The sequence below is a fragment of the Euleptes europaea genome, chromosome 12 (genome assembly GCF_029931775.1).
Source record: "Euleptes europaea isolate rEulEur1 chromosome 12, rEulEur1.hap1, whole genome shotgun sequence".
In the NCBI taxonomy this organism is placed as follows: domain Eukaryota; kingdom Metazoa; phylum Chordata; class Lepidosauria; order Squamata; family Sphaerodactylidae; genus Euleptes; species Euleptes europaea.
Window position 1 is genome coordinate 34,282,504 of NC_079323.1, and position 27,004 is coordinate 34,309,507.

Here is a 27,004-nt window from a genome sequence, read left to right on the forward strand (position 1 = left end):
CCAAAAGGGGTCGCCATAAGTCGGCTGCGACTTGAAGGCACTTTACACCCACATTAGCCACCCTGCCGGGGACAGAAGTCAAAATGAATGAAATAAAAACCGATAACAAAGCTGGATTTATCTCCTGCCTGAACAAGAACCTCCTAAACATCAAAAGCCAGCTTGCCTCTTTCCAATGAGGGCCTAAAAAGAACGCCAGTTCTTATATATATATATATATGTGTGTATATATATGTGTGTGTGTGTATGTGTGTGTGTGTGTGTGTGTGTGTGTGTGTGTGTATATATATATATATATATATATATATATATATATATATATATATATATATATATACACACACACACACACATATATATGTGTGTGTATATATATATGTATATATATAAATGTATGTATGTATATATAATTTTTATAACAAAACAAACAAATACAATAATAATAATATAAAGAAAATTTAAAAAAGAAAATACAAAAGAGTATCTATATATACTTATTAATACATTCATGGTTACAAAATTATAAAGTTCAAAAAGATACCCCTTCGACCCTCCACCCACCTTAAAAAGTGACCCATCCCCCGACTTCCGAAGAAGCGTCTAAACAGTTTTAAAATACCTATTAACAGTAAAATGTAAAAGTATTAAAACTAGTTTCTATAACTCACTAATTAAAATAGTAAAATCCATTTTTGCCAGTTTATCCCAACATGTGACGGCCTTTGCCCAGGTTTTTTGTTTTGATAAATCCTTCCCTATCTGTTCCATATAGGAAAGGAACGCCAGTGCTCGCCGTCGGGCAAAGCTGCGCTGCAAGCGAGCAGACGCCAGGCAGCGGGGCCTGCCAGCAGTCGCGCCGGGCTCTGTCACTGTCCCGGGGGCGGGAGGAGGAGGACCGCGCGGGGGCGTGGCGAGGAGCGCGCGCGCCGCCATCTGCCAATCGGCGGCGGGCTGCAGGGTCCATCCCCGCCCCCCCCCCATCGCCCTAGAGTGGTCTCGTCCTCCCCGCCGCTGCAAGCAGCCGCCAGCCGGCGAGCGCAAGAGTGAGGAGGGCGAAGCAGGCGCGTGGCCTCGGGGGCTGCTGGGGCGAGTGGTGCAGGTGAGTGGAGCCGGGCGGGGGTGTTTCTGGGCGTGTCCATTTCGGCGCGGGGGGGGGGGCGTGCGGAGAGGCTCGGTCCCGCCTGCGCTCGTGCCTTCCGCTCTCCGAGCTCTGCCGCTTTTTGCCTGCGGAGCCGCGAGGTCCCCGAGGGGCGCTCTGCGTGCGCTCAGAGGCACGCTTGAGGGGGTGCGCCGTGGTGGAAAGGAGGCGCTTTGGGCCAGACCTTGGCTCCAGTCATCCTTGCAGGGTGGCCATCGGGATTTGGGGAGGGGAGGGGAGGAGGGGGGAGAAGCTGCAGTGGAAGTGGCTCGGTCCTCTTTGTGGGACTGGGCGAGGGAGGGCAGAACCGAGTCGGTTGCAAGAAGGAGCTGGCGTAGGCCGTTTTTTCAGGGGAGGGTTTTGCCTTGGATTTGCCTCTCTAGAGATGCACATTTCCCCCCCCCAATCCGTTTTGCATTGGATTTGCCACTCGAGAGGCACATTTTCCCCATCTGAATTCTCAAAACTCTGCATGGCGGCTTATTGTTGAATCTTGAGAATGTGGATGGGGGGGAAAGTGCATCTAAAGAGTGGCAAATCCAATGCAAAACCTTGCATGAATAAATGGCCTCGACAACAAGCCCCCATGCAGAGTTTTGAGAATTCGGATGGGGAAAATGCGCATCTGCAGAGCAGCACACCCAAGGCAAAACCTCCCCTGCATAAATGGCCTTAATGACATGGACGGGGTGTAGCACCATGGATGGGGCTTATTGAAATTCGATCTCATTAGTAGCCCTCCCTGCTTTCAAGAAGAGCAGGGCTGTAGATACAGCCTCCTCTCCTCCATTCCCTCCCCCTCATATTTTTGGAAAATGAATAAAATGCATGTGGGTGGGTGGGTTCAGCTTCCTAGCAAATTCCCACCGGCTCTGGTTAATCCACCCCCCCCCAAAGTTAGAACAAAACCGTTTTGATTTGTGAAAGGGGTTGGTGGAGGTGTTACAGAAGTCCCCCACTATTAAAAACATATACTGTATGCATTTTTTTAAAAAAAAAATCCCGACAAAAATACAGCAACTAAAAATAGTTTGTTTATTATTATTATTATTATTATTATTATTATTATGTGCTCCCTTCCACCAAAAGGTGTTTATAGTGGCTTGTCAACATAGTCACATCCAGACTGCATAATAAATAAACCCACATAATCAATAAACTACGATAGTGCTGCGCAAACACAGCAGCACCAAGAAGATAAGCGACAGAGCAAAATCAGTGCGAGAGAGCACGATGGCCAGATAATAAAAAGCATAAAAGATAAATAGGGCAATATTAATAGCCAGTAGCAGCTTTCAAGTAGCACAGTTATCCATGTAGAAACAAGCCATAAAACAACATAAATTGTATCTAGACCCACTGTGCTTGGACATTCTAGCCACCTGAAGGGCTGTTTTGAAGAATAGGTTCACAAAGGTTAAAGCATAATTATGAGGTACTGTAATATTGTAAAAAATAAATAAATCTGGAGATCCACAGTTATACCAAGCAAAGGGGGCTCCTTTAATTGTGGGAAATAAGCTGGAGACTGGTAGAGCTTTGCAAGAGGTTAGCATGGGGATCTTGACCAAATTTTATGGGGATGAGCATGCCAGTGGAAAAGGTTCCCAATAAAGAGGCTTTTTATTAATTGTAAGGGTTTTATTCAAAGTAATCAAATTAGTTGCACACACATACAAATCCCAGTACATACAGAGCTAAGAAAGTAAAGGTATGAGGGGGTGGACACAAAGATTGAAGGTTCCCGGGGAAATGATATTTACCTTCTGGGGAGTGCAGGCCCAGATAGAGGCAGCACTGTGACGACCTGCACTACTTGCAAGGAAAGGAAAACCATAAAGAAATGAAGCTGCCTTATACTGAATCAGACCCTTGGTCCATCAAAGTCAGTATTGTCTACACAGACTGGCAGCGGCTGTCCAGGGTCTCAGGTAGAGGTCTTTCACATCGGCCATTTATTCATGGAAGGTTTTGCATTGGATTTGTCACTCTGTAGATACACATTTTCCCCGTCTGAAGTCTCAAAACTCTGCATGGCGGCTTATTGTTGAGTTTTGAGAATATGGATTGGGGAAAAGTGCATCTCAAGAGTGGCAAATCCAATGCAAAACCTTCCATGAATAAATGGCCATCACCTACTTGCCTAGTCCCTTTAACTGGAGATTCCGGGGATTGAACCTGGGGCCTTCTGCATGCCAAGCAAATGCTCAACTTCTGAGCCACGGCCCCTCCCCTAACAATACACTCAAGTATCATGGCTCGTGTCTTGGATCCAGGAAAAACACTAGCAATTTGTTATGTTGAATGGGGAAACATTTATACCCAGGGAAGAAGTTGGAGGCTATGTTTCACTGGCAATGCCTGGGAATGGGATTGATGAGACTTGGCAAGGTGTGTCTTTTCTGCTGCAGGAGAGCTAAAGAAATGCTAAAGAGGTTTGTCTTTGTCTCTTGGTATTCCAAGGAACACCAGATATTCTTCCCAGGGGAAGCATGGTAAACAGCCTGAACTTTGCCCAGTCGGCTTCTGTAGCTTGGCACAAACAAGATGGCTGCCAGGAGACCCCTGTTTGTCTCTAACTATACAGCAATGTTCCCTCCTTGCACACTAGCTCCAGTCCTGAACACCTTGCTGGGTGTACTAGGATAGCCGAGGGCTGTTAGCATACCGCAACAAAGTGCCATCCTAAGCAGTGTTACACCTTTCTTCACCCATTGACTTCACTGGCCGTAGAAAGGTATAACTGTACTAATCAGATCTCCCAAGTAGTGTTAAGTTTAACCCGAGTCCATTTTCTGGGTGAACTGGAATTTGATCCCAACACAGCAGGCATAGAATTGTGGTTTACCACGTGGTACAGTAATAGGGCTTTTATCCCTGAGTTTACCTTAATCTCAGTTGTCTGTTTTAGATCTCCCCTCTTCTTCAGTAAAGGTAGAAGAGGTGGGGAGAGGCTGTGACTGTGTGGTAGAGCATCTGCTTTGTATACAAAAGGTCCCTGACATCTTCATTAAAAAAAAAAAAAGGATCAGGGAGTAGGTGATGTGAAAGGCATCTGAGACTTTGGAGTGCCACTGTCAATCAGAGTCAACAGCACCAACCTTGATGGGCCAGTGATCCCAGCATAAAGCGCTTCATATGTGCTCAGAGCAAACAGGACCAATGTGTTAGATCAATGGCTGGCTCTCAAAAACATTTGTTTAATTGAAGGAAAGGAAGTGTGGGGGAGCATCCTGAATTTCAAATGGATCACTGCTACTTGGGGAAAGTGAAAGTGGGAGGAGTATAATTGTGATGACAGCTATGGTTACAGACTGTGCTTTTTGAACCAGCCCCAGGAGAATTATACAATTATTTCAAAAGGAGAATTATAAAAGAATCTGAAGGTGTAAGCACAGTAGAAATCCTGATTTGGAGCAATTTCATTAAAAAAAATTCCCTTTTATCTATTCAGACCTTACATAGTAATCTAAACGAAAAATGAGCCAGTACACGATCATTTTTGTTCTGGTGTTCAACAAAAATTGTAGGCGCTTTTGACAGCCCGCTGTTTCCCACGCAGGAAAGATACTGTTCTTTTTTCATAGTTATCATGGGACATACGGGGTTGGATCCAGAGTAAACTGGCAATTTCCACTGATTTTCCTTCCTCCCCATCTCATTCCTCAGGGTCCTCTATCTCCCCCGAACAGCATTTTGTGGGCTGCAGGGGGAGGGGGGGAGGCCTTCTATTCTTCCACTGGAAAATGTAGTGTGGATTCAAACCAATGGGCTGGAAGAGAGGGTTTTAAAGATATATTACACTTTTCAAGACATTTGATACCCGTCTAAGAAACTTGAGTAAAATTGAATAGTGATTAACTGTTGTCACCCTGATATTATTCATGGGTTCTACATTCTGAAAGCGAGAAAGGGACTGACCCTTTGAGGCAACTTCTGGGTGTTAAATATAAACACCCAATTCTGCCCAGCAATGCTATTGCTGTACCAATAGCTGAAGAAAGATTTTTCTTTGATCTTGCTTAATGTTTATATCCTCTCCTAGAAATTCCAAGTACTATATCAGTTCTGTTGGGGGAGAACTTCTTTTTCAGATCAAAACCCGGAGGATATTTATCCAAGTTCAGTTATAATGTGATTTGAATGCTTGGAATGGAAGGACTTTAACTTGTAATTTAACCATGTTACATCTCAGCAAGATGTAAATGAAAATATATAAATAATAAATGGGATATAAGCACCAACGTACTGATGGCAGCTGAATTTGCCTGTGAATCTCTCAATTCTCTTGGAGGAAGGAAAAGGGCATAATTTCCCTCCAAACCCAATCCCAGTGCAGCAATGGAGGTTCCATAAAATTTCAATTACCAGGAATCTTTCTGACAGCAATGGAGGTTCGAATAATATTTCTGCTGCTGAAGGTAGAGTTCCTGATGCTTACATGATCTGGACATTTTTCAGGATTTTGATATTTTACCCTATGGCAAGAGTGTATTATAGTCAATTTTTAAATTTCTTTAGATTCAACTAAACCCTTTCCAGTTCTCTGAAATCCGGGCTTCTGACTAGAAGGTTCTGGGCTTCTGACTAGAAAAGGTAAATCTGTGATCAAGATTTGTATTAGAAAACTTTATTCAGAGCCTATTCCTGTTTTTGGAGTCAAATGTAGCCTTTACCTGCATACAGATATCTGTTTCATTACTGGGGTATTTTTTACATGAGCCACATCTAAATTTGTTAGGCAGATTAGAAATTGTGCTCAAGAAACCATTACATAGTTATATGCAGCAACATCTGATATAAGTCATCATTTCTTGATCCCAGACCTCTGATCTGCATAACAAATATTTTGCATGGAGTTTAAACTAGTGGTTCAGTAACTACTTGAGTGGTGCTTTTTTCAAAGATTCTTTTGGAGAGGAATTTGTTAACTGCTTTAAAACATAAACCTTTCAATTGTGTAATCATTAACATCACAGCTTCTTCACTTTCAGCAGCAGCGTTTCCATTCCATTTTAATTTCTTGCAATTCACAAGGTTAGAATCCATTCTGAGGAGAGAATGGCATAAGAATAATAAAAAGAAAGAATTCATCCCTGGCTGAATTTTGTATTTGTGTATTTATGTTATTTAGAGTCTGCCTTTCTCTGTGAGACTTGAGGGGACTTTCATAGGTTGATGGCTGTATTGTAAGATCTAATCGAGAAAATTTTAAATCTATTCACAGGAAGAGGCAATGCAGCGGAAGCCTCCTGTTGAAATCTCTTGCATGATACTCAGTCACAATGACTTTGGTGCCTGTGGACTATGGGCACCATGGCAGCATCTTACCTGAGCGAGAAAGGGATGAAGGGATCATGTGGCCCAGTCTCTGCAAAATACATATTTTGTGCTTGGGGCTGGCCGTGCTGGCTCTTCTGGTTTTAGTCCACAACTTTTATCAGTTAGAGGTGAGTCCTGCAATATTCTCTCAAGGACAGGATAGTGCGTTTGAGCAACGTCTTTCCTGATCACCAATGTTACCTACATAGTAGATTATTTAAGGGTGCCTGTGTATGCTTAATCTGCTCTTGCTTCTTATATAGGTCAGATCTGTTTTACCATTGTTTAAATGGAGTTTTCTTCCTTGTCGCAATTTAGCTTGTTTGTTTTCTGTCTGTAAGTTCTTCCGATTTTATTATCAATACTTTGTAAAGCGGAATCTGTTTGCATTTTCTGAGTGGTTCTTCCATTTTTCCTTTGTGCTTACTTTTGTCGCACTCTGTGTGTCTGTATTTTTTATGCACTCTTTCATGCTTTTGCATTTTGTAGGCATTCTTTCTCAAGCAGATGTCCTGTGCCTTCAAAGGTTTCATGATTGGCAGAAATATAACAGATGCTGTTTTTGCCATCATTTCATCTCAATTATTGTACTGAGGTTACATTCAGACCAGTCATGTAGCTTTTTAAAAGCAAAGGAGCCCCCCCCCCCTAGTATACAGCACATTTTCTGGTCTTCCTCCTGTGCATTTAACAGGATCCTGATACAAACAAACAAAAAAGTAAAAAACAAATGAGCAGTTGATGCACTCTCTAGCAGGGCAATAAACATTGCCTCTTCATGCTCCCAGGTTATTGCAGCATGCCACTATTCCTCCCCTAAAGTGAAGAAGAGCCATGTACTGCTGCTGTTTTAACAACAGGGTCTTCTTTCCTAAAAGAATGACAGATTTAGAATGACAGTTACAAGCTTTCAGGGGCTAGATCCCACCTGGTTATATGCATGAAATATTATCCTCAGTTGATTTATTCATTTATTTATTTAGTGAATTTTGACCCCTGATTAAATATGTGCATGCACACTTGCATACAGAGGAATGAAAATTGTAATGTTCAATATACCTTACTTCTAGAGAAGTGTGTTTGGACTTGCCTGCTTGATTAAAGTCTACTGCACAGCAACCGTCTCCATGTATGTGGACTGTTCAAAGCACTTTCCAAAAGACATGACATAAATACAATGTATCCTACAGGACATATAGAAAGTATAGGCTTCCCTTTGCAGTAATTCCTGTGCGCATTAGGAGAGTTCAATTTCCTTTATAGTACATGCCTCTAATACTAAAAAAATGCATCCTCCCACCCCTTTGAGTGTGACTGGTACAAACTCTGCCTCAGACAAACAGATTTGTCACCATTAAACCTGGTTTGGCTTTAGGGCGACAGCCCTAAGCAAGGACCAGGTCCCGTTGATTTCAGTTAAACTTCTTATTTAACATGCTTATGATTTTTCTACATTTCTGAAAAAAAAACCTCCCTTATTCACCATCTTAAATCTGAAACAATCTGTAGATACATCTAATCAGATATCGAATTCTGTGTCACTTAAAAGCTTGTGTACCGTGGCTAGAGAACTCGTCATTTTTATTAAAGGAGACTTTTATTTTTCAGACTGATTCTACCCATTCCATTGTCCTTTTTTCTTCTTCTTTTTTTTGAAACCCCCCACTATTTTAAAGAAGTATTTTATTTCAGATTGATTCCATAAGTGTAATAAATATTCTGAATTTAATTTCTGAAGAAATTATCCCTTTGTGTTCAAGGAGCACTTCATTTCATTCCATTTTGCCATCTACCCACCACCCCACTGTTTACATTTAATTTCAAAAAGGATTGATCTGCTTTAAAAGGATGCAGAGTTGGATTCCGCAGAGGCATGGTCACCTTCCTCTGGCTCCAAGAACCTTCCACTAATGCAAAGGGAGGGCTCCTTGCCCAGGAGAAAAATGCGTCCACTGGCAGAACAGATCTGTAATAGATATTCAAGTTTAATTTTAAATTTAAACAGTTGTTAAAATTTCTTCGCTTTGCACACTTTATTCTCTCATTTTCTTACTTTCTTTCTATTACCACTCTCATTTGACCATACCCTCTACTACGGTAATCTTTTTTCCGCTTTCCTCTTCTTTCTTTTCCCCACTTGGCCAGGCAGATCATTCCATTTCTTTCCAGTGGCACTGCTTGGTTTAATAAAATTATCTTAATCTAATCTTATTTAGCCCAGACCTTGATAGCCCAGGCTAGCCTGAGCTCATCAGATCTCAGAAGTTAAGCTTACTCCCTGCCCCAGGATGTGATGATGGCTGCCAACTTGGAAAGCTTTAAGAGGGGAGTGGACATGTTCATGGAGGAGAGGGGTATTCATGGCTGCTAGTCAGAATGGATACTAGTCATGATGCATACCTATTCTCTCCAGGATCAGAGGAGCATGCCTATTATATTAGGTGCTTTGGAAAACAGGCAGTACAATGCTGCTGCAGTTGTCTTGTTTGTGGGCTTCCTAGAGGCACCTGGTTGGCCACTGTGTGAACAGACTGCTGGACTTGATGGACCTTGGTCTGATCCAGCATGGCCTTTGTTACGTTCTTATGTTTAGGGTCAGCCCTGGTTAGTATTTGATTAGGAGACCACTGAGGAATACCAGAGTCTCTACGCAGAGGCAGGCACTGGCAAACCATCTCTGAAGATGTCTTGTCTTGAAAACTATGGGGTTGCCATAAGTCAGTTGTGACTTATCAGCAAAAAAAAAAATCTTATTTAAACAAAGATTTGTCCCTCTGGATGATTTGGGGGTGGTAATTGAAAGGCTGAGACCTCCATGCCCTTTGCTTGTAGACAGTTGTAATAAAACAGCTGGTTGATTCCATGCTTGGTTCATCTCAGCATTACCACCAGGGAGAGATGGAGGAGCTTCGGGAAAACCTTGCATACTGACACTGCTTCATGATGCAAGACAGAGGCACTATCGTGCAAGAGAGCTTCCAGTTGGCTGCCTCTGGCTCTGCCACAAGGGAAGCTTTTTTTATTTTTGTGCAAAAATGAAACAAAGACATGGTGAGCAGTACCCTGATCTGCTGCCTGGGGCCAGGCCATTTTACTTTGCTTCACAATAAGGCTCTTCTTGTAGATGGTGGTGGGAAAAGCAGGGCTGTGCTTTCTCTGGCTTCTATTTGTTGGTTTAAGATCATCCTTCAGCATACTATTGGGTCTTGATTGAAAGATGCATGTAAGGCTTTTCACATGCACCCTGGGCTTTTTCCCCCAGACTTGCCAAAATAGCAGTAAGTGATTGTCTTTAGCCTTAACTACGGAGACTTTTAAAACTGCCCTGCAGCCATTTGTAATTTGGCTTGAGTTGGTGTAAACAGTTGATCAGGAAAGTCATTAAAAAGCTCCACTCTGTGCATGAAAAGACCTGAATATACACAACAGGAATGAAAATCAAAAGTTTTGTCTCGTCTGTAAGTTTTGCGTTGCTCAATAATTCTGCGTGTAAGTGTAAATAGAATAAGCATGTGAAGCATTCTTCTGTTGTCATTTTCAGAACGTCTCCACTTATATTCAGCAAATTTCAGTCTGTCAGTTTCACACACAACTGTCCAACTACGCTAATCATGTTGCATCATGTTGGAAGGTTGCAGCATGGATATGCGTGAAGAACTTGTTAGGAGACCTATGTGCAGACGATAAGAGGTAACATTGGAGATGAGATTAGAAATGTTAAGTATACTAATGAGGTATGTGGCGTTTCAGAGAATCCAGACTGAAAGACATGCCATCCATCACTGAATTTTATTTTCTGGATAATTGCAACTGTGTATTCCCATTTTCATGTGCTCTTAAATCCATACTGCAGATAAGCTTATTACTTGCTTTATCACATGTATAAAATGCTTCTTCAGAGCTAGACAATTCCTGCTCAAAGGAAATCTGTTTTACACTTGGGAAGATGGAACCTTAAAAGGATATTCTAAGTATTAGCTGTAGAGAGTGCTTAAATTAGCTGCAATGTCAGTGATATTGAATTAGATGTACATCTCTGTTGCTCTTTAAGAAACTGTTTCTTAACAAATGTTTCATCACAGTTGGATTAAAATAACTGGGTCTTCTAAGGAAACAGTGACAATTAGTTCTTCTTCTTACATTGTCAGTGCCACCCTAAGCAGAGTTATACCCTTCTAAGTCCATTAAAATCAGATGGCATTGTATATGGGCTCATGGGAAAATGGCTTCTTTGTTCTGGCTAAATAATGCTTGGAAAGAGCAAGGTGTCAAGTGGAAGTTCCCAACTGAAGGAAGAGGATGTTGTATTCCACTCAGAAACATCTGTATGTGGAAACAGTGTTTCTGGCATGGAGCAGCACAGAGGAAACTTGGAAGTGGCAGTAAAGCCCCTACGAAGAAAGGCGAAATATAAATGTTTTAATAAATAAACAAAAGGAGCATCTTCAAATAAGGCATTCCAGATTAGTTCAGTTTGCCATATTTATAGGTTTTCAAAATTGTCTTCCAACAATAGCTTGCTAATAAAGCTCATATTCTTGGCTAACTAATTCTTTTAACTTCAGACACAGTTTTCCTAAACAATTCTGGCATAAATTATTAAATCAGATCCTCCTTTAGTATGATTTGTCACCAGACATCTTCACAGTTCAAGATCAAGATGCACAGTTTTCCTATACAATTCTGTCACAAATTATTAAATCAGATCCTTCTTTAGTATGATTTGTCACCAGCCATCTTCACAGTTCAAGATCAAGATGCACCATTTTATGGGAGTGTCCTTTATCTGCAAGAATTGTACACCATTTTACTTCTCTTCCAAGGTTCATAGCTCTCACTTGCAACCATAATATTAGAGCCCTGACACATCTTGGTATTTTAAATCTGCAAGATTGTTGCTCCAGATTGGTTGCTGATCTTCATATTGCAGACACTCTTTTGGGATAATAGGATGGATGCCACTGGTTAAATATTTTCAGGGCCTCATCCTGCTTTAACTGAACCCATTGTGGAACTAGATTCAGACCATATATTGGTTCCCTAAAATTTGCCATTTATTTGGTCTGAAGGAAAAATCAAATTTCTGTAAAAAATCAATTCCAGGTCAAGTGTCAGTTATTCAGGCCTCCTCCCAAAATATTATAATTGTTAAAGCATACACAAGCTGCATACATTAGACAATTTTTGATACTCTGTTTTGCTTATTATTGAAATACGATTACACACATAGTAGTGCTTTTATTCATTGAGACGTTGCTAACAGAGGAACTGCTTATCATAACTTCAGAAGAAAGGAGTTTCAGACTTGTCAAAATAATGTGACAGTGGTTGTCATTTAAATTCAAGCCGCAAAGCCACTAACATTCTTACAGTTGTTACAAGTCTTTTATCATGTGCTCGCAGTTCCTTTCAGTTAATATCTCATTTTTGTCAGCAGTTGGAAAACCTGTAACATTCTGTAAAATATAGTTTTGTGATAAGTCACTTATTTTGCTAAACTTATTATTACATCTTATACCCTTCTGAGGATGTACTCACACAAATTGCATCGGAGTGCATTTAATAATTTTAACTAATTTACCTCAGAGCACTGTCAGTTTACCCTGACTAGGCGTTGCTCCCTAGTCTTTCTCTGAAGCAAAGTAGAAACGGAGTTTTCAGACACTGGTTATATCCATTTTCTAATAGACTGTAAATTGCTGTTTCTGTTTTTAAACTGTCACATTTTTGATGCCACATGCCTTTTCATGTTTCAAGTATATTGACTTAGTAGAATAAGATGTGTGTGTGCGTGCGTGTTAAGTGCCGCCCAGTCACTTCTGACTCATGGCGACCCTATGAATGAAAGTCCTCCGAAATGTCCTATCTTTGACAGCCTTGCTCAGATCTTGCAAATTGAGGGCTGTGGCTTCCTTTATTAGTCCATCCATCTCTTGTTGGGTCTTCCTCTTTTCCTGCTGCCCTCAACTTTTCCTAATATGATATTCCAGTTATTTTTTTAGTTTGCTTCATACTCGCATCACCGTGCAAGATGTGGTCCAATTTATTCTAATCAGGGCATATTTCAGGCTCATTCACAGAATAACTATTATGGGTAACCACCTTTTTATGTTCTGTGTAAAGCATTTGTTTTCGCTCTACACACTAATACAGAGCAATGGTTCCTACATCTAGCTGTCTCCTACATCAGCAACGTTCTAAAAACTGTAGAGGTTCCGGGGGAGGTTCTGAGAACCTCCTGGAGTTTTTCCTACCCACAAATTGCCAGAAGATCAAGTGTTTCTTTGTCCCTCCAGGGTACCTCCCCACGCCCCACGCCACCTTCCATTTGATGGCATGTTCATGCAGAAGGGTTTGATAGGTATAAGGAAAGCCCTGACAGTTCTATGTGAAACCTGCTGTGACTGGAGGTCAGCTCATCTGTCAGTGCAGAGGAACGTCCGTGATTTGTTAAAACTTGCATTCTGTGTGTGATTGGATAGTACATATCTCAAAATAGCTCAATATATTGATATGCTGGAACCCTTTTATTGAAAGGCGGGATAACAGCTGAGGGGGAGAAGGTGGGGAAAGAGGGCTGGCACCTTTAAAATGGTGGTAGACCTTTCAGAGGACAGTCTGCTGCAGAGCAGCCGAGCAAATACAAACACACACCGTTGGATCAAAACAGGTTTTGAAAAATGCAGCTTAAGACTTCCTTAACTGTGTGAGGCCTCAAAAAAATCTGTTTGGCTTCAGAAGCCAAAGTGGGTTAAAGAGCCTTATGAAAGAGATGCCTGCATATGCCATGGCCCTCTGACAACCCCAGGAAGTGCCTTTTTCTGTGGTTTCTTTGTCATTTATAGAACTCCATTCCTCAGGAGTCTACAAGATTTTCTCCATTCGCACATGTTTCAAGTATAGTACTCACAATTCCACTCTTGGACTTGACGTGCTGTCACATCTGTCTGGCTATAACACTGTTTCATACATGATTCTTCATAATGTGTTCTGTTTAACGTTTATTGGAAAACCAGGCTTGTTACAAAAATCCAGTGCAGTTAGGACTTTAAACATCAGTCCTGCACAAACATGCCATGAAGGCGCTATCCTTACTATGATCCTGTCAATGAGCTGTTCTGATCTTCCATCATCTTGTAGATATAGTTTCCACCAGGTTTTCCATTATAGTTCAGGGGTTCAGAACTTAGATCCTGAGAACTCTGTTCACTTTCTATCCTGTTTAAGGGAATTTCAAAGTTCATATTTTTTTTCCTGTAGTCCTTCAGGGTACTTCATTGATGAGCTACATGAACACGTGTTTCTAATTTTGTCAAATTGTGTTGTTTTGTCACCCTCAGACTGTCAAAACACAACACCCATTGTTATACCCATTGTTCTTCTGACCACAATAATTGGGTTGGGCTAAGGCCCACTGACTAGAGAGGGTACATGAAATAAGCCTCTGTTACCCTGCTGATGGGCCTTTCCATTTGATGGATCATTGACCAGTGCTGCCTAGCCCCAGCATATAAGGGTTGTTGGCATCTGAGTTGCTGTATTTCACTGCATTCTGAAAAATAACTCCTAAAATAATTGCAAATGTCATACAGAATATTGTTATAACCATCACACTACCCATCAACATCCTTGAATATTCCTTGTTCCATTCATGTTTTTCCCATACCTTTTTACCTTAAAAAGAAATGCAGTGTGCATAGGGACCAGTGGTCTGGTTCTGTTCTCCCCATACGTTTCTCCTGCTTTACTATCATTTTCAGAATTCTCTTCCTCTAATCAGTTAGGAGATTGGTTCTCCATATCAGAGTTATGGCAAGATGCCATGTTTCAGACCTGAAAACAGAAAACAATCAATGTAATGTTCCCGACACTAGAAATTCCCAAGCACGTGGGGACCCAATTTGGATCAGGACAGCAGTATGTGGAGGAATGGGCTCCAGTCTGTTCCCTGTGCCATTTCCCTACTTGAAATAGTACCAGGGGCTCTGGGGCTATTTGCCACATTGGGGAAACTCACGAGTACCCCATTAGTACATGTTCAATCCCAAATGAGGCAAGTAGTATCCTCTTGGGTTTTGGGTCAGGAACTGATTTCCCAGCAGGGAACTTGCGGCTGACATCTGATTGAAAATACTTGAGTTGGACATTTCGCAAACGTAACATGCATATAGTCCTTCTACAGTGCAATCCTGTCCAAAGTTACTCCAGTCTAAAACCATTGTTTTCAGTAGGGTTAGACTGCAGTTATTCTGCATAGGACTGCACTATCAGGTTCCTTTCTTTTCACTTCTGTAGCTAACTACTGTGACCTGAATAACCCAGGCTAGGCCAATCTTGTCAGATCTTGGAAGCTAAGCAAGGTCAGCCTTGGTTAGTATTTGGATGGGTGACTGCTAAGGAAGAACAGGTTTGTGACATAGAGGCAGGCAATGGCAAACCACCTCAGAATGTCTGTTGCCTTGAAAACCCTATGGTGTTGCCAAGAAGTCACCCGTGACTTGAGGGCAAAAAAAAAAAAAAAGCTTCAAGCCACAACTACTCCAGCTAACTACTCCAAAAACTCTCTTCACTTTATGTGATTTAAATAAAATTTACATAGTCCATTTGAATTATGATTTAAATTTATTCAGGTAAAGTGATGTATTCTTACTCTAAGCAAAGCCTCATGAAATGTTTACAGTAAGGATTGTTTGTGGGGGTATTAAGAACTCTGGTCCTTTTCTTTTGTATTACTCATCTCCTTCTACTCTCCTTTACTTTTCCTCCTACCCACTACAAGGGCCAATTCACATGTCACAAAGTCCACGTGTCCCCTATGTGGACTTTCAACCGATGTGTTCTTGGAGTTACCCCCTGGGAACTTAATTCTCAGCCACTAGGCCAAATTTGGAAATAGAATTTTAAAAGTAGAAGACAATGGAGTGAGAGCAGGATAAAATATACAAGAAACATTGGAATCTACTGCAATCTTGTTCTTTTCATAAAGAAGTATGCCCGTGAACCTTTCCATGATACTACAACCTTATTCCCTTTAGAAAAAATGCCCTCCTGAACAATTCTGTTTTACACAATCTGAGGGATGATAGAAATGTGGAAGCCTTCCTGTCCCTATCAAGCAGGCCATTCTACAAGGTGGGAACCACAACAGAGAATTCTTGGATACAGGCACCTGTCAATATTACACATTTGTATAGTGGCATCTTCAGAAGGGGTCATTTCAAGTCAGGAAAATGGTACATAAGAACATAAGAACATAAGAAAATGGTACATTTTCAAGTCAGGAAAATGGTACATAAGAACATAAGTATCTTATGTACAGGGACGAAGGCTTCAGCCCTTCTCTTACAGTGCTGCAGTCCCAATCTGAATTGGGCCTGTTTGAACAAGGAAATTAAGTTCTCAGTAGACAACTTCCAGTGCATGACTGATCCAAAAACCTTGTGACCACATGGTGAACATGGTGAACTTTTGAAAATGTAAACCAGCCCTTAGATCCCAGCCAAATTCCTACCCCATTTGTCATTACAGCATCTCTATCCTAATGAGCATAGGGTAAATCTAGCTCTAGCCAAATAGACCTAGTCTCTTCTTTTTCTTCCACCCAAGGCAACACCCTCAGTGATGGAGAAGAGAGTGAGGAAATGACAAAACGCTTCTTTCCTGCCCCCCAATAAACTGTTATTCAGAGCATTGTTACAGGCAGCTCCAGGCCTTCTTTAGTGGACTTGCATCTGCCCCAAATGTTAATGAATCTGTAATGGCAGCCTTCACACAAAGGAGCCAGTTTCTAGGTGTAGGGGACTATGGGTCTATTCACGTGGAGGATTTCCTGCTGTTTGGGTGCTGAACAGCAGTTTTTCTATGAGCTTCCTCACTGGCTCATCTTCCATTTGTTATCTTTCTATGGTTTCCCTGTTATTTCTTCATGCTTTCTCAAATCAGATGAAAGGTAGTTTGATATATCACAGAAAAATGATGAAGAAACCATAGAAAGAAACAAGTTGAAAACAAGGAGGAAGGAAGCTCTAGAGGGAAACTCCTGCAGTTCAGCACCCAAACCATGGGAATAACTGTATGAAAAGACCCCATGTCTCTGTGATGAGAATGATCTTTCTGTCCTCCTGAAGTCAGCTCAGAATTGGCAAGTGGGAAAATGTCAAAAATGTCACCCTGTAAGATGGTACTGGGTTGTTTGGGGGTGGGGGAAGGGAGAGGGCAGCTCTCCGGTGGCCCCTACTAGCATGTGCAAACCCTGCACAGGTGTGCGTGTGCTGGAGGAGAACCATATACTCTGGCTCTGTGAGTAGAATGCAAAAGGAGTTGTCCGGGTTTAGAGAAGAGCAGAAGAGTCATACCCTACTCCCTCCCTCATGTACCTCTCCAGTGGCAAATGGAAGATCATGACAGGGATCCTTGCGATGATTTCCCACACCCATCAGGAGCAGATTGGCCAAGTGCTTCTGTTCATCAGTGACTTGCAGATTCTGGTTCATGATGCCAATGATGCCTTATTTCCCATGCCCATTCCCTGTGGAACGTTTCCCTACATTACATCTGATTGGCAGTACAGAGTGATACAAAGAGAGTGTGTGTTGTTAAATGGCTATTTTACATGCAAAGGTACAGCTTCTTTGGTTTGGCTACCAACATTATTTTTCTTTTCATGATCACTCTCTGAATTTTGTTCAGATTGCTAATAATATATTCCCAAAACATTTTACATTGGTCTGGAATGCCTACCTACTAGACAGTCTGTGGATAAATTTTGTGTCTTATTAAGTCTTATTTCTATTTATTAATGTGCTATTTTTTTTTACATGGATACAGTACAATGCCACACCCAGTATTACTCATTTTGTATCTTAATCACCTTCCCTTTTACTGTGTCTGTAAGCTGCAGGCTATCTTCTGTCATTATAACAGGGAAAGCAGGGTAAAGAAACATGACCCCACATTTTCTGATGTCACCCATGTAGCAAAGAAGAGACAGTCAGAGGGTGAAATATGTAAATAGAGGAGATAACCTTTTGGGTGATTTCTTCCCTGTCCTCCATTGGTTGTTACATGTGGGCAGCTGAGAAGAAATATTTAGTAGTGAAGTGATTACTATTTGGAGATATCTGATATCATTGTATTTTTAAAAAAGGTTAACAGAAGAAGAAAAATCTTCACCTAAGGCATTTATTGTTTTATTTATGATTTGTTTATTTTTTTTCTGGTTTGCTTTTCTTTTTAAAATGCTTTTCAGCATTAGATCAAAGCACTTGAAAGCACCTTTAAGAACTTAAGTAGGCATTCTAAAGATACCAATTTTTAAAAAATTTCTCTCTACTTCTACAGAAATTATATGTGTATAATTCTGTAAGTTACATTAGGGGGGAGCGGGGAATTGTGTATCGGTGTTGTGCCTTCAAAAATCCTGTTCACTTGAAGGACAAAAGTATTTTAATATAATGGTTTGTATGACAGCAAACATTACCAAAATAGATCATATATCTAAATCTGTCCTATATTGACATTTTGGATTGCCACCAGGTGTAGAGGCAAGTGCAGAAAATCAATAAAAAGACTGGATGTTCAACTGATTATAAATAGAAATCCCTCAGTGACCTGAAGGAGTAATATGTTCTTATGGTTGACGTACAAGTCACTTCTGAGCATAAGAATTATTTCGGTTTTATTCCTGACACTGGCAGAAAGCTGGGACAAGTTGCTCTCCAAGTTGCTCTCCATCCATTGGAAAAACAAAAAACAAATATGTAATAATTATCCCAACTTTGTCTTTTACAGGATGAAAATTTGTAGCATGTTTTGCAGAAATGTTGCAGTACATTGGCAAATGTGTATCAGTTTGACAGGCTCCCTGTGTCACTGTAGTACACAGATGACAGCAATATTAAGAAAAAATAAGAGGATAAAGGCTGATTATGTGGCTGCCAGGATAAATGTACAAAGCCTTCTATTAATGCCATCAGCCATACCTGACTAGCTTAGAACAACGGTGCCATTCTCTCACTGCCTTTCTGTCTGCTCCTCTCTCAGAGAAATGGTCACATTTTGCTTTGACATCTCAAAATTCATACTTGGTTGTTCCAGTCTTCAGCCTTGCAAAAGACTTTTTGAGAATTAAATTGGTAGTTGCTAATGGGCTACCTTATATAATAGTTGTCCCCTGCACTTAGGTGTCTTTATCTATAAAGAATGGTGATAGTCTCGAGTCTTCCTGGAAGCTACTTCTGTCCTGTTCTTTCAGAGTTGATCTTGGCATTATGCTACTCATGAGGATCTGTTGATTGTTCTGTTAATTAGGGACACAGTCTTTAGTTCATTGGTTTAATTTTGATACACTAGTATTTATAAAAACTGTAGGCAGCAGGCATCATCTTGGGGACAGTCTGTTACAGAAGGGAGAATGCCTCCAGAAGGGCCTAACTATGTGTTTTTTTATTTTATTATATTTTTATCCTGCCCTTTCTCAACTAAGCCAGGATCAGGGCAGCCGACAACATGAATAAATGCAATTTTAAAATATAAATACCATATAAAAGTCAATTAAAATATAATTACAGAAATTAAGGCTAACAGTAGCACCCTAGTCATGGCTCTCTGTTGATCCCTTTCGTTTCAGTTCTGGAGAGAGACCATGCAAATGCAGAGTAGGGGAGCCGACAGATGTCAATGGGGGAGCAAAAACAGGGATAAGAAAAAGGGAAGAGGATGGAAAGGAGGGGAAGGGAAAAGAAAAGGAAAGAACAGGGAGGGGAAGGGAGGCCAGTTGATGTAAAACCATTGCTGTTATAGTTTTTTTGGGTCTGCCCATCCTGTCAAGGAGTCATGCACTGGGAAGTCTATGCTGAAACGTAATTGTTGGGCCTGTGGGGGACCAATTTGGGTCAGGACCATAGCACACAGGAAGAGAGGGTTTAAGCTTCTCCCAGCACTGTTTTCCCAACCTACAACGGTGCTGGGGTGCCCTATTTGTCTCATTGGGGTAGCTTACATGTAACGATGGGCTACATGTAAGTTTCCCCAACAAGGAAAATAGTGGCTTCCAGTGAGTTTTCTCAGGGCCAGACTTGACAAATCATGTTACCTTCAACTTCTCCATTTTGGTAAGTTGTATTCCCAGAATGAAGAAGGAAAATAAAGTTCTGGCAAATAGCCAAGAAGTTCTGTCTAGAGTCAACAGATGGTCCAGGCCTCTTATCGGCTTTAGCATTTAAAACAAATAATTAAAATAGATAAAAGCTCTCAATAAAAGCTGCACAGCCAGTGCCAACTTGCACATCATCATCAGGGCGATCATGTGAGTTTCTGCACCATTGCAACAAAGGCCAGTTATGGGGATCTTGGATGAGGAAATTCACAGTGTGATCCTCCTGTTATGGAGCAAGCAGTAAACAAACTTGCTTGGTAGGATGGGGGTGGGAGGGACTGGCCACAGAAATCCCTGGGGCAATTGTGATATTCAGGCTGGCTCTAATTCTAGATGTGAAAGGCAGCTGTTGTTATTTGGTGATGAGCACAATGAATCCTTCGTACGTATAGTAATACTCTTCATTAATATGTATCTTTGAGAACACATACGAAAAATCCAAGTGCAAGGCTCTGATAAAGCTTTGCTCAAACGAGTCCCTGCTTGGTCTTTATGATAACCAGTGAATAACAAGAGAATATCTGGAATTCCATCAACTGCCAGCATTTACTTCAGTTTGACTGGTAACCAAGCCCGTTGACGCTAGACTCGAGTATCCCTGTTTACTGTCAAAACTGGACTATAAATTGCATTCGAAACTTGTGTCTTTTTCTTTTGCACATTCAAAGCTTTAACATCATTTGATGAGTTAGCCTATTATTACTTTGAAGATTTCTGTTACATGTTAGTCTGTTTACGTAACTAACAGTTCATACATTCTGTACTTCTGTTCTATTTTAAGATCTACTTCTAAAAGGTTAGAAAGAATTGTCCCACAGTGATTATACGCATGTAAACTTTGCCTCAGTCGTTTTACTAATTATTCTTCTGATCACATTGTGATATACATGTATATTAGCAACAAGGAAATAAGAAATTAAGGGAGAAGAACTTAGCCTATACATTTTTTACAATAAGTATCTTATGGGCGGGGGAAATGTTTCACGGGGATCACATTTATGGCTCTGTGATGTAAAAGTGAACTCTTACCTTTCAATCTGTGGATATATATAATCCTGTTGTAAATGGTTTCCTTCTTTTGTAGAATCTGGACCATGACACAGGTTTAAAATGGTTGATAGAAGATGATGACCAACAGTCTTCATCACAAACCACTAAAATACCCAGAAAGCTATACTGTGGCTATGAGCACCAAGTTTTGTCCAAGAGAGAACAAAGGGAAGAAGAGTCCTTATTTGCTGCTGTCCAGTGGCCCAAGCCCACAAAGAACAAAATCCCATTCGTGAGGAGCACTGACCCTTCTCACAGCAACTTTGTTATACTGAATCCTTATACACATTTCAGGGTTGGTGATCAGCTGGAGGTGTTGGTCTATGTGAAGGACTATGAAGGAAAACCAAAGCAATATGGCGGAGACTACCTTCAGACAAGAATCCACTCTGCTCACCTGAAAGCTGGAGCCATTGGAAGAGTTGTAGATTACCAGAATGGATCCTACAGAGTTTTTTTCACTTTACTTTGGCCAGGGGAGATCACAGTATCTGTGTCCTTGGTCCATCCTAGTGAAGGGATCCAGGTCCTTCAACGTTTACGAGAAGAAAGACCAGATAGGGTGTACTTTAAAAGCCTATTCAAATCAGGGAGGGTATCAGAAACCACTGTGTGCAATGTATGCTTGCCTGGAGACATGCCAGTCTGTAACTTCACAGATCTCTACACTGGTGAGCCATGGTTTTGCTACAAGCCAAGAAAACTTTCCTGTGCCACCAGGACCAGCCATTACAAAGGGGGATATCAGAAGGGCCTTTTAACCTCAGAAGAGAGCCTCCTTTTCCAAAGGTCATGTTCTTCCATATGGTGTCTTTATTATTGCTGATTCTGTTGATGTTTCGTTCCCTTGAAAATTGTGTGCATGGAAGGTGAAAGGTATTGCATCAACAACATTGTAGGCTGAATTTGCCCATAGAAAAGGGGGCCAAGCAGCAAGAATGAATGTATTCATATGTAAGTTCTATCTGCGCCTAGTTTGCCTGGACAGCATCAGAGAGCGCAATTCAAAGCCAAGCTTCAGTCTTCAAGGGCAGCTTTTGGTTTCTGTTGGTGCTCCTATTACATATATGCACTCTAGTCATATTTTTTACAAGTGGCATTCAGCCAGTAATTTAATATGCCCTCATTGATTGTGGGCATGCATGACAATACAAGTCTGTGCATAGACCCTTGGAATACAGGTTTCCAGGTTCTTGTAGATGTATTAGACTTCCAAATGAGGATGCAAGCTACAAAGCAGTGCATAGATCCACCTTCTCCTTTCCAGCCTGTTCTCCCCAATCTTCCCCAGCCCTCATGCTTGAAATAATGAGATTTTGAGGAACATTGAGCCTTTGACTCAATACAGGTATGCATTTTTTCAATGAATTGTCTCATTTTTGTATCTTTTTCTTTTTCTAGTGATGTGAATATCAAAGTGCCAATATTCTCGAGTGGTCCTGATAGGGTGATTGTAAGGCCATTGGGGCATGCAGGTAAAGTAAGCATTTGGAAGATTTGTTTCACACCGCTCAGGCCTTGTTTGCAGGGTTCATGGAATCAGTGAAAACTCAGAGCAAACTCACATGACTGCTGATCTCATAATGAGTGCCGTTGTCAGGTGACAACTTGATTGGTGTGGGGAGGTGCTGCTGATCAGCTGCTGTGGAAGAGATTAACACGTAACAACACTTGGTGGGAGGGAAGGTGGCATGGTATAGCCCAATCTCATCAGATCTCAGAAGCGAATCACTTGGAAGGGAGATCACCAAGGAAGATTCTGCAGAGGAAGGCACTGGCAAAACTTACCTCTGCTTCTCACTTGTCTTGAAAGCCCTTTGCTGGAGTTGCCATAAGTTGATGGCACTTTACACACACAACAACAACACTAGGTAGTTTTATGGTGCTTTAAATAGTTTCAATACATCATCTCAGTAAACCTTAACAACAACCCTGTGAGATATGCCTGCTAATGTCATTTACTTGCTTTTGACATTTACATTGTGTGTCTAATTCACTCTTCTCTGTTTAAGGATAGATGGACTCCCACTCTAGTTGTATATGAAGAAGTGAGCTGTGGCTCACAGAAGCTCATACCCTGTCAGAAATTTTGTTAGTCTTTAAGGAGCTACTGGACTCTTGCTCTTTTCTACTGCCAGTATTTATTATCCTGCGGTTGCAAGATGGGGGACTGAGGAGATTGAGAGAATAGTGTCTTGCCTATGGTGACCATGGCTGAAGTGAGATTTGAACCAGGAACTTCCTGATTCCCAGTCTCCGCCTCTATATATATCAGCTCCCAATGCCTGTCAGAAGCCAACTTATAAAATTAAGAAACTATCATTGGATAAATACCTACTAAGCTGATCATATAATTAGGCTCAAAGTGCACATTAAGTATTCCTAGTGGTTTCTGTATTGCAAGCACATTTATTAGGTTTTTTTCGTACCTGTTTCTAAGTTTTGTTCTCAGATTTAAGAAGCTAATTGGCTGAAATATTTCATGCTGGCATTTGTCATTTGTGGGGGTGGGTTTCTTGAAAGTGTTTACTGAATGTTCCTGTTCACAACCATGGAAGAGGTTTTTTTAAGGTTACAAAAAGGCTCTGTCTATTTCACCATTGATCTGATAGTGTTAACATGTGTGCATGAATGCACATGCTCCTATGAGAATGAGGCCCATTTAATTCATGTGTCCAGATTCACTGGGATGCCAAGCATAAGTGAGAAACATCTCTGCTGCCAACTCTCACTCTTGTTCTAAAGAAGCTGAAAGTTTAAGTGATAACACCCACCAATCCAGCTCTATTTTAGGATAACTGATGATAACGTATTCTCTAGCTAGATTAGAAGGCATAGCTTTTTCTTTTTTTTTAATTAAATGCTTTGAATTATTTCTTTCAGAGATGGAAAATCTGGAAAGATCACAGAGCCCTGATGTATTTCCTTCTGGTTATTATTACCAAGATGAATGGAGGTCAAGAACCCAGTGGATTCAGCATTTTAATAAATCATCAGATATTACTGAATGTTTACAGGGGAAAGTTATCCACTTGTTTGGAGACTCTACAGTCAGGCAGTGGTTTGAATATCTAACATCATTTGTTCCAGGTGACTATTTTTTTCTGCTTTGGCTTTGCGTGTTAAAAATTGATAGAACAAAAACTGTCTCAAGTCTCACACTGAGCCTTTCTTAGACAAGAAACCAAAAGCATTTTTTTTTCCAAATGTAAGAAGGGGTTGTTTGAAATCTGATAAATCAATAAAGTGCTGAATCATGTTGTTGTTGTTTTTACTGTTAATTCCCAGTGTACCCTGAGTCACAACCATAACTTCTCCTGGAATAATCTCTGTCTTCAGTTCCTTTCTTGCTTTGTTGCAGAATTAGCATTTGTCTAGAAATTGATACTTTTAGGTAATATGGTAGCATTTTGGTTATCGCCAACATTCTTTTGGTTGACGTTGCAGGAATTTGAAGGAACTAGAGAAATTTATGTGTTGAAAAATTTAGTATATATTGATCACCTCTAGAATACTGTACTATACCATCAAGAATGCTTAAAAATATCTTTTTCTCCTGGAGCATATTCACCTCCTAGACAAATGGTTGCTTCCAGCGAGTAAATGGCCCCTCTTTTCTTGTTTACATTTTGATAACGGGGGAGATTAAAAAAAGATACAGAGGAAAGAGAAAGCAAAGTCAGAGGGATTATTATGTGCAATTACACATTTTTAGGCTTCAGTTGGGAGTGAGGATTTACGCTGAAGGCTTTATAGGGGGTTGGTTTTAATGGTTTTAAAAGATGATTTGATCATGTTTTAATTTGTTAGCTGCCTTGGTGGTCCTTGTGGGGGCAGAAAGGCAGGATATGAATTTTGTTAAAGAAATAAAAATAAATGGAAGAGGTAGTTTTTGAAGAGAGATTAGGAAGAAGACAGAAGAAGCCCCAAGCACACGGGGCAGGAAGGAAGAAGGTACTTTAGAGTGGAATGCCCAAACAGACCTTTAAAGTAAGGACAAGGAGCTGATTCAAGATGTGAAAACAGATGGGATGCTAGTGTTGGGTTTTGATGAAGGGGTTCCCACAGTCTGAATGACAAGAGAGACTTTAGTAGCAGAGTTCTGGATTGAGAAGGCTAAAGACAGGTGTAATAGTCAAGGTAGGAGATGCTGTATGAATCAGTTTTAGCCAAGAGAGCTGAGAGGAAGGGGCAGGTCTTTGCAACACTGTTGAGGGAGAAAAATGACATGATTTGTCAGCAGATTCTATGTAAGAAAAAAAAGAGAAGAGGAAGCAATGAAAGGTAAAGCCAAGACCTACAGTGCAATCCTATGCATTGTTACTCCAGTCTAAGCCCATTGAAATGAATGGGTTTAGACTTTAGGGTTGCGCTGTTAGTATATGGTCAGTAGGATGGGCACAGCAGGAGAGGTAACCATCCTGGGTTCTTTAATTTCAAAAGAGGCTTTTCTAGTTGGTCATATGTCTCAAATGGAAATGGTTACAAATGATGCCCGTGAAGTAAGCTCTACCTATTTAACCTTCTGTATCCGAAACGATTACCTTTCAGAAGACTTAATGCTAAACACTGTATCGGTTGGTAACAAATTGCAGGCAATGATACCCTAACTCTTCTCATTTCAGACCTTGTGGAACTGAACCTGGGCAGCCCTAAGAATGTTGGTCCTTTCATGTCTGTGGACATCAAGCACAACATCTTGCTGAAATTCCGCTGCCACGGGCCCCCCATTCGCTTTACTACTGTTTTTACCAGCGAACTGCACTACATCGCCAATGAACTGAATCGCATAGTAGGTGGGAGGAACACTGTGATTGCCATAACTATCTGGTCTCATTTCAGCACTTTCCCTGTAGAAGTGTACATCAGGAGACTGAGAAACATCCGTAGGTCTATCGTTCGGCTGTTGGATCGGAGCCCCAAAACTCTGGTAATCATCAGGACAGCCAACGTCCAGGAGCTCGGGCCAGAAGTGAGCCTTTTCAACAGTGACTGGTATTCATATCAGCTTGACACAATCATGAGGAAGATGTTCTCAGGAATCGGAGTGTACTTTGTAGACGCTTGGGAGATGTCACTGGCGCACTACTTGCCACACAAATTACATCCAGAAGAGATCATTGTGAAAAATCAGCTGGATGCTTTCTTATCTCTCGTGTGTCCGCCAGAAACATACTATAGTCTCCTGAGAGGAATTCATAATCAAATGTGGTCGCTGCTGCTGTAGTACAATTTTGGATATATCCGCACTGCTGATTTACCGTTGCTGATTTGAGGTGGCTGTAACCTGCATCTGATTTGTCCAGATTGCGTTGTAGCACATGTATACATATTTATAACAGATGAGGTTTAGTTCACATATATTCATCTGCATTTCTGTATCACTTCCCAGTTGGTAAAATGTTTTACAGTTACTGCATTTGTTTGCACAGAAGGCCGTTAAGAGGCAAGTCAGTATTTTATTAAAAAATGTCCGTTATTGCAGTATTAAACACAGTTCAATAGTCATTGATATATTTCTTCCTAGCTACTACTGGAAGGGAAGTGGAGGGGCTGTGGCTCAGTGGTAGAGCATCTGCTTGGCATGCAGAAGGTCCCAGTTTCAACCCCCAGCATCTCCAGTTAAAGGGACTAGGCAAGTAAGTGATGTGAAAGACCTCTACCTGAGACCCTGGAGAGCTGCTGCCAGTCTGAGTAGACAAGACTGACTTTGATGGACCAAGGGTCTGATTCAGTATAAGGCAGCTTCATGAGAAATCCCCCCTTCTGCAGTCTGAGAGGCGGCTTCAAGTAATAGGGATCCCAGAAACCTTGCAGTCTATCCTTTCCATACAGAAGTGCTGGCCCTTATGAGGCAGAATTTATATCCCATGTATACTAGGTGAGAGGTAAAGATGTCACTTTTTCAATCTTTTGTAATCAGTTTTCTGAAGATCAAAATATCTGCTACTGTATATGTTGTGGAAGTACTTTACCAATTGTTATATCCTATCAGGGATTGACTTTGTAAGGCCAAAATGTCTTTGTACAGTGAGGAAGAGAGAGATCATGCAACACCGAGAAAGGATGTGATTTTTAACTTCACAGTTAGGGTTAACATTGTTCCAATAATATTATCTAGGTAATATAAAAGATAAATAAGGATAGCTTATGCATTCCTCCTTTGGTCAGTGGAAAGTTTGGGGTGTAGTTTTACAACATTTCTTTTGTAAGGCAGATGACTGAAGTCTTAAGTTTTTGTAATGTTCTGTTTACTGATGAACAGTTATGTCTTAGTAAATATACTGTTGCACTATCATTACTGAGCTCCTTAGAGGCTAGCTACTTGGCAGATATAA

At 40.9% G+C, this 27,004-nt stretch overlaps 1 protein-coding gene across 2 annotated transcripts; it reads left to right on the forward strand.

Annotated features, from left to right (window-relative positions):
* The first annotated feature begins 6,368 nt into the window (after positions 1–6,368).
* On the forward strand, positions 6,369–25,941 carry NXPE3 (neurexophilin and PC-esterase domain family member 3). 2 transcript variants are annotated; one of them, XM_056858896.1, is made up of 5 exons: positions 6,369–6,588; positions 20,701–21,455; positions 22,068–22,141; positions 23,550–23,756; positions 25,292–25,941. In XM_056858896.1, exons 1-5 carry the CDS (start codon positions 6,424–6,426, stop codon positions 25,891–25,893), a joined length of 1,803 nt encoding a protein of 600 aa, XP_056714874.1. In that variant the 5' UTR covers positions 6,369–6,423; the 3' UTR covers positions 25,894–25,941. The 2 variants fall into 2 exon arrangements, with proteins under 2 accessions (XP_056714874.1, XP_056714876.1); XM_056858898.1 differs by lacking the exon at positions 23,550–23,756.
* The last annotated feature ends 1,063 nt before the right edge of the window (positions 25,942–27,004 follow it).

Coding starts and splice junctions, on each gene's coding strand:
- NXPE3 (XM_056858896.1), top strand. CDS start 6,424: ATGACTTTGGTGCCTGTGGACTATGGGCACCATGGCAGCATCTTACCT. Junction 6,589..20,700: donor ACAACTTTTATCAGTTAGAG/GTGAGTCCTGCA, acceptor CTTCTTTTGTAG/AATCTGGACCATGACACAGG. Junction 22,142..23,549: donor AAGGCCATTGGGGCATGCAG/GTAAAGTAAGCA, acceptor TATTTCTTTCAG/AGATGGAAAATCTGGAAAGA.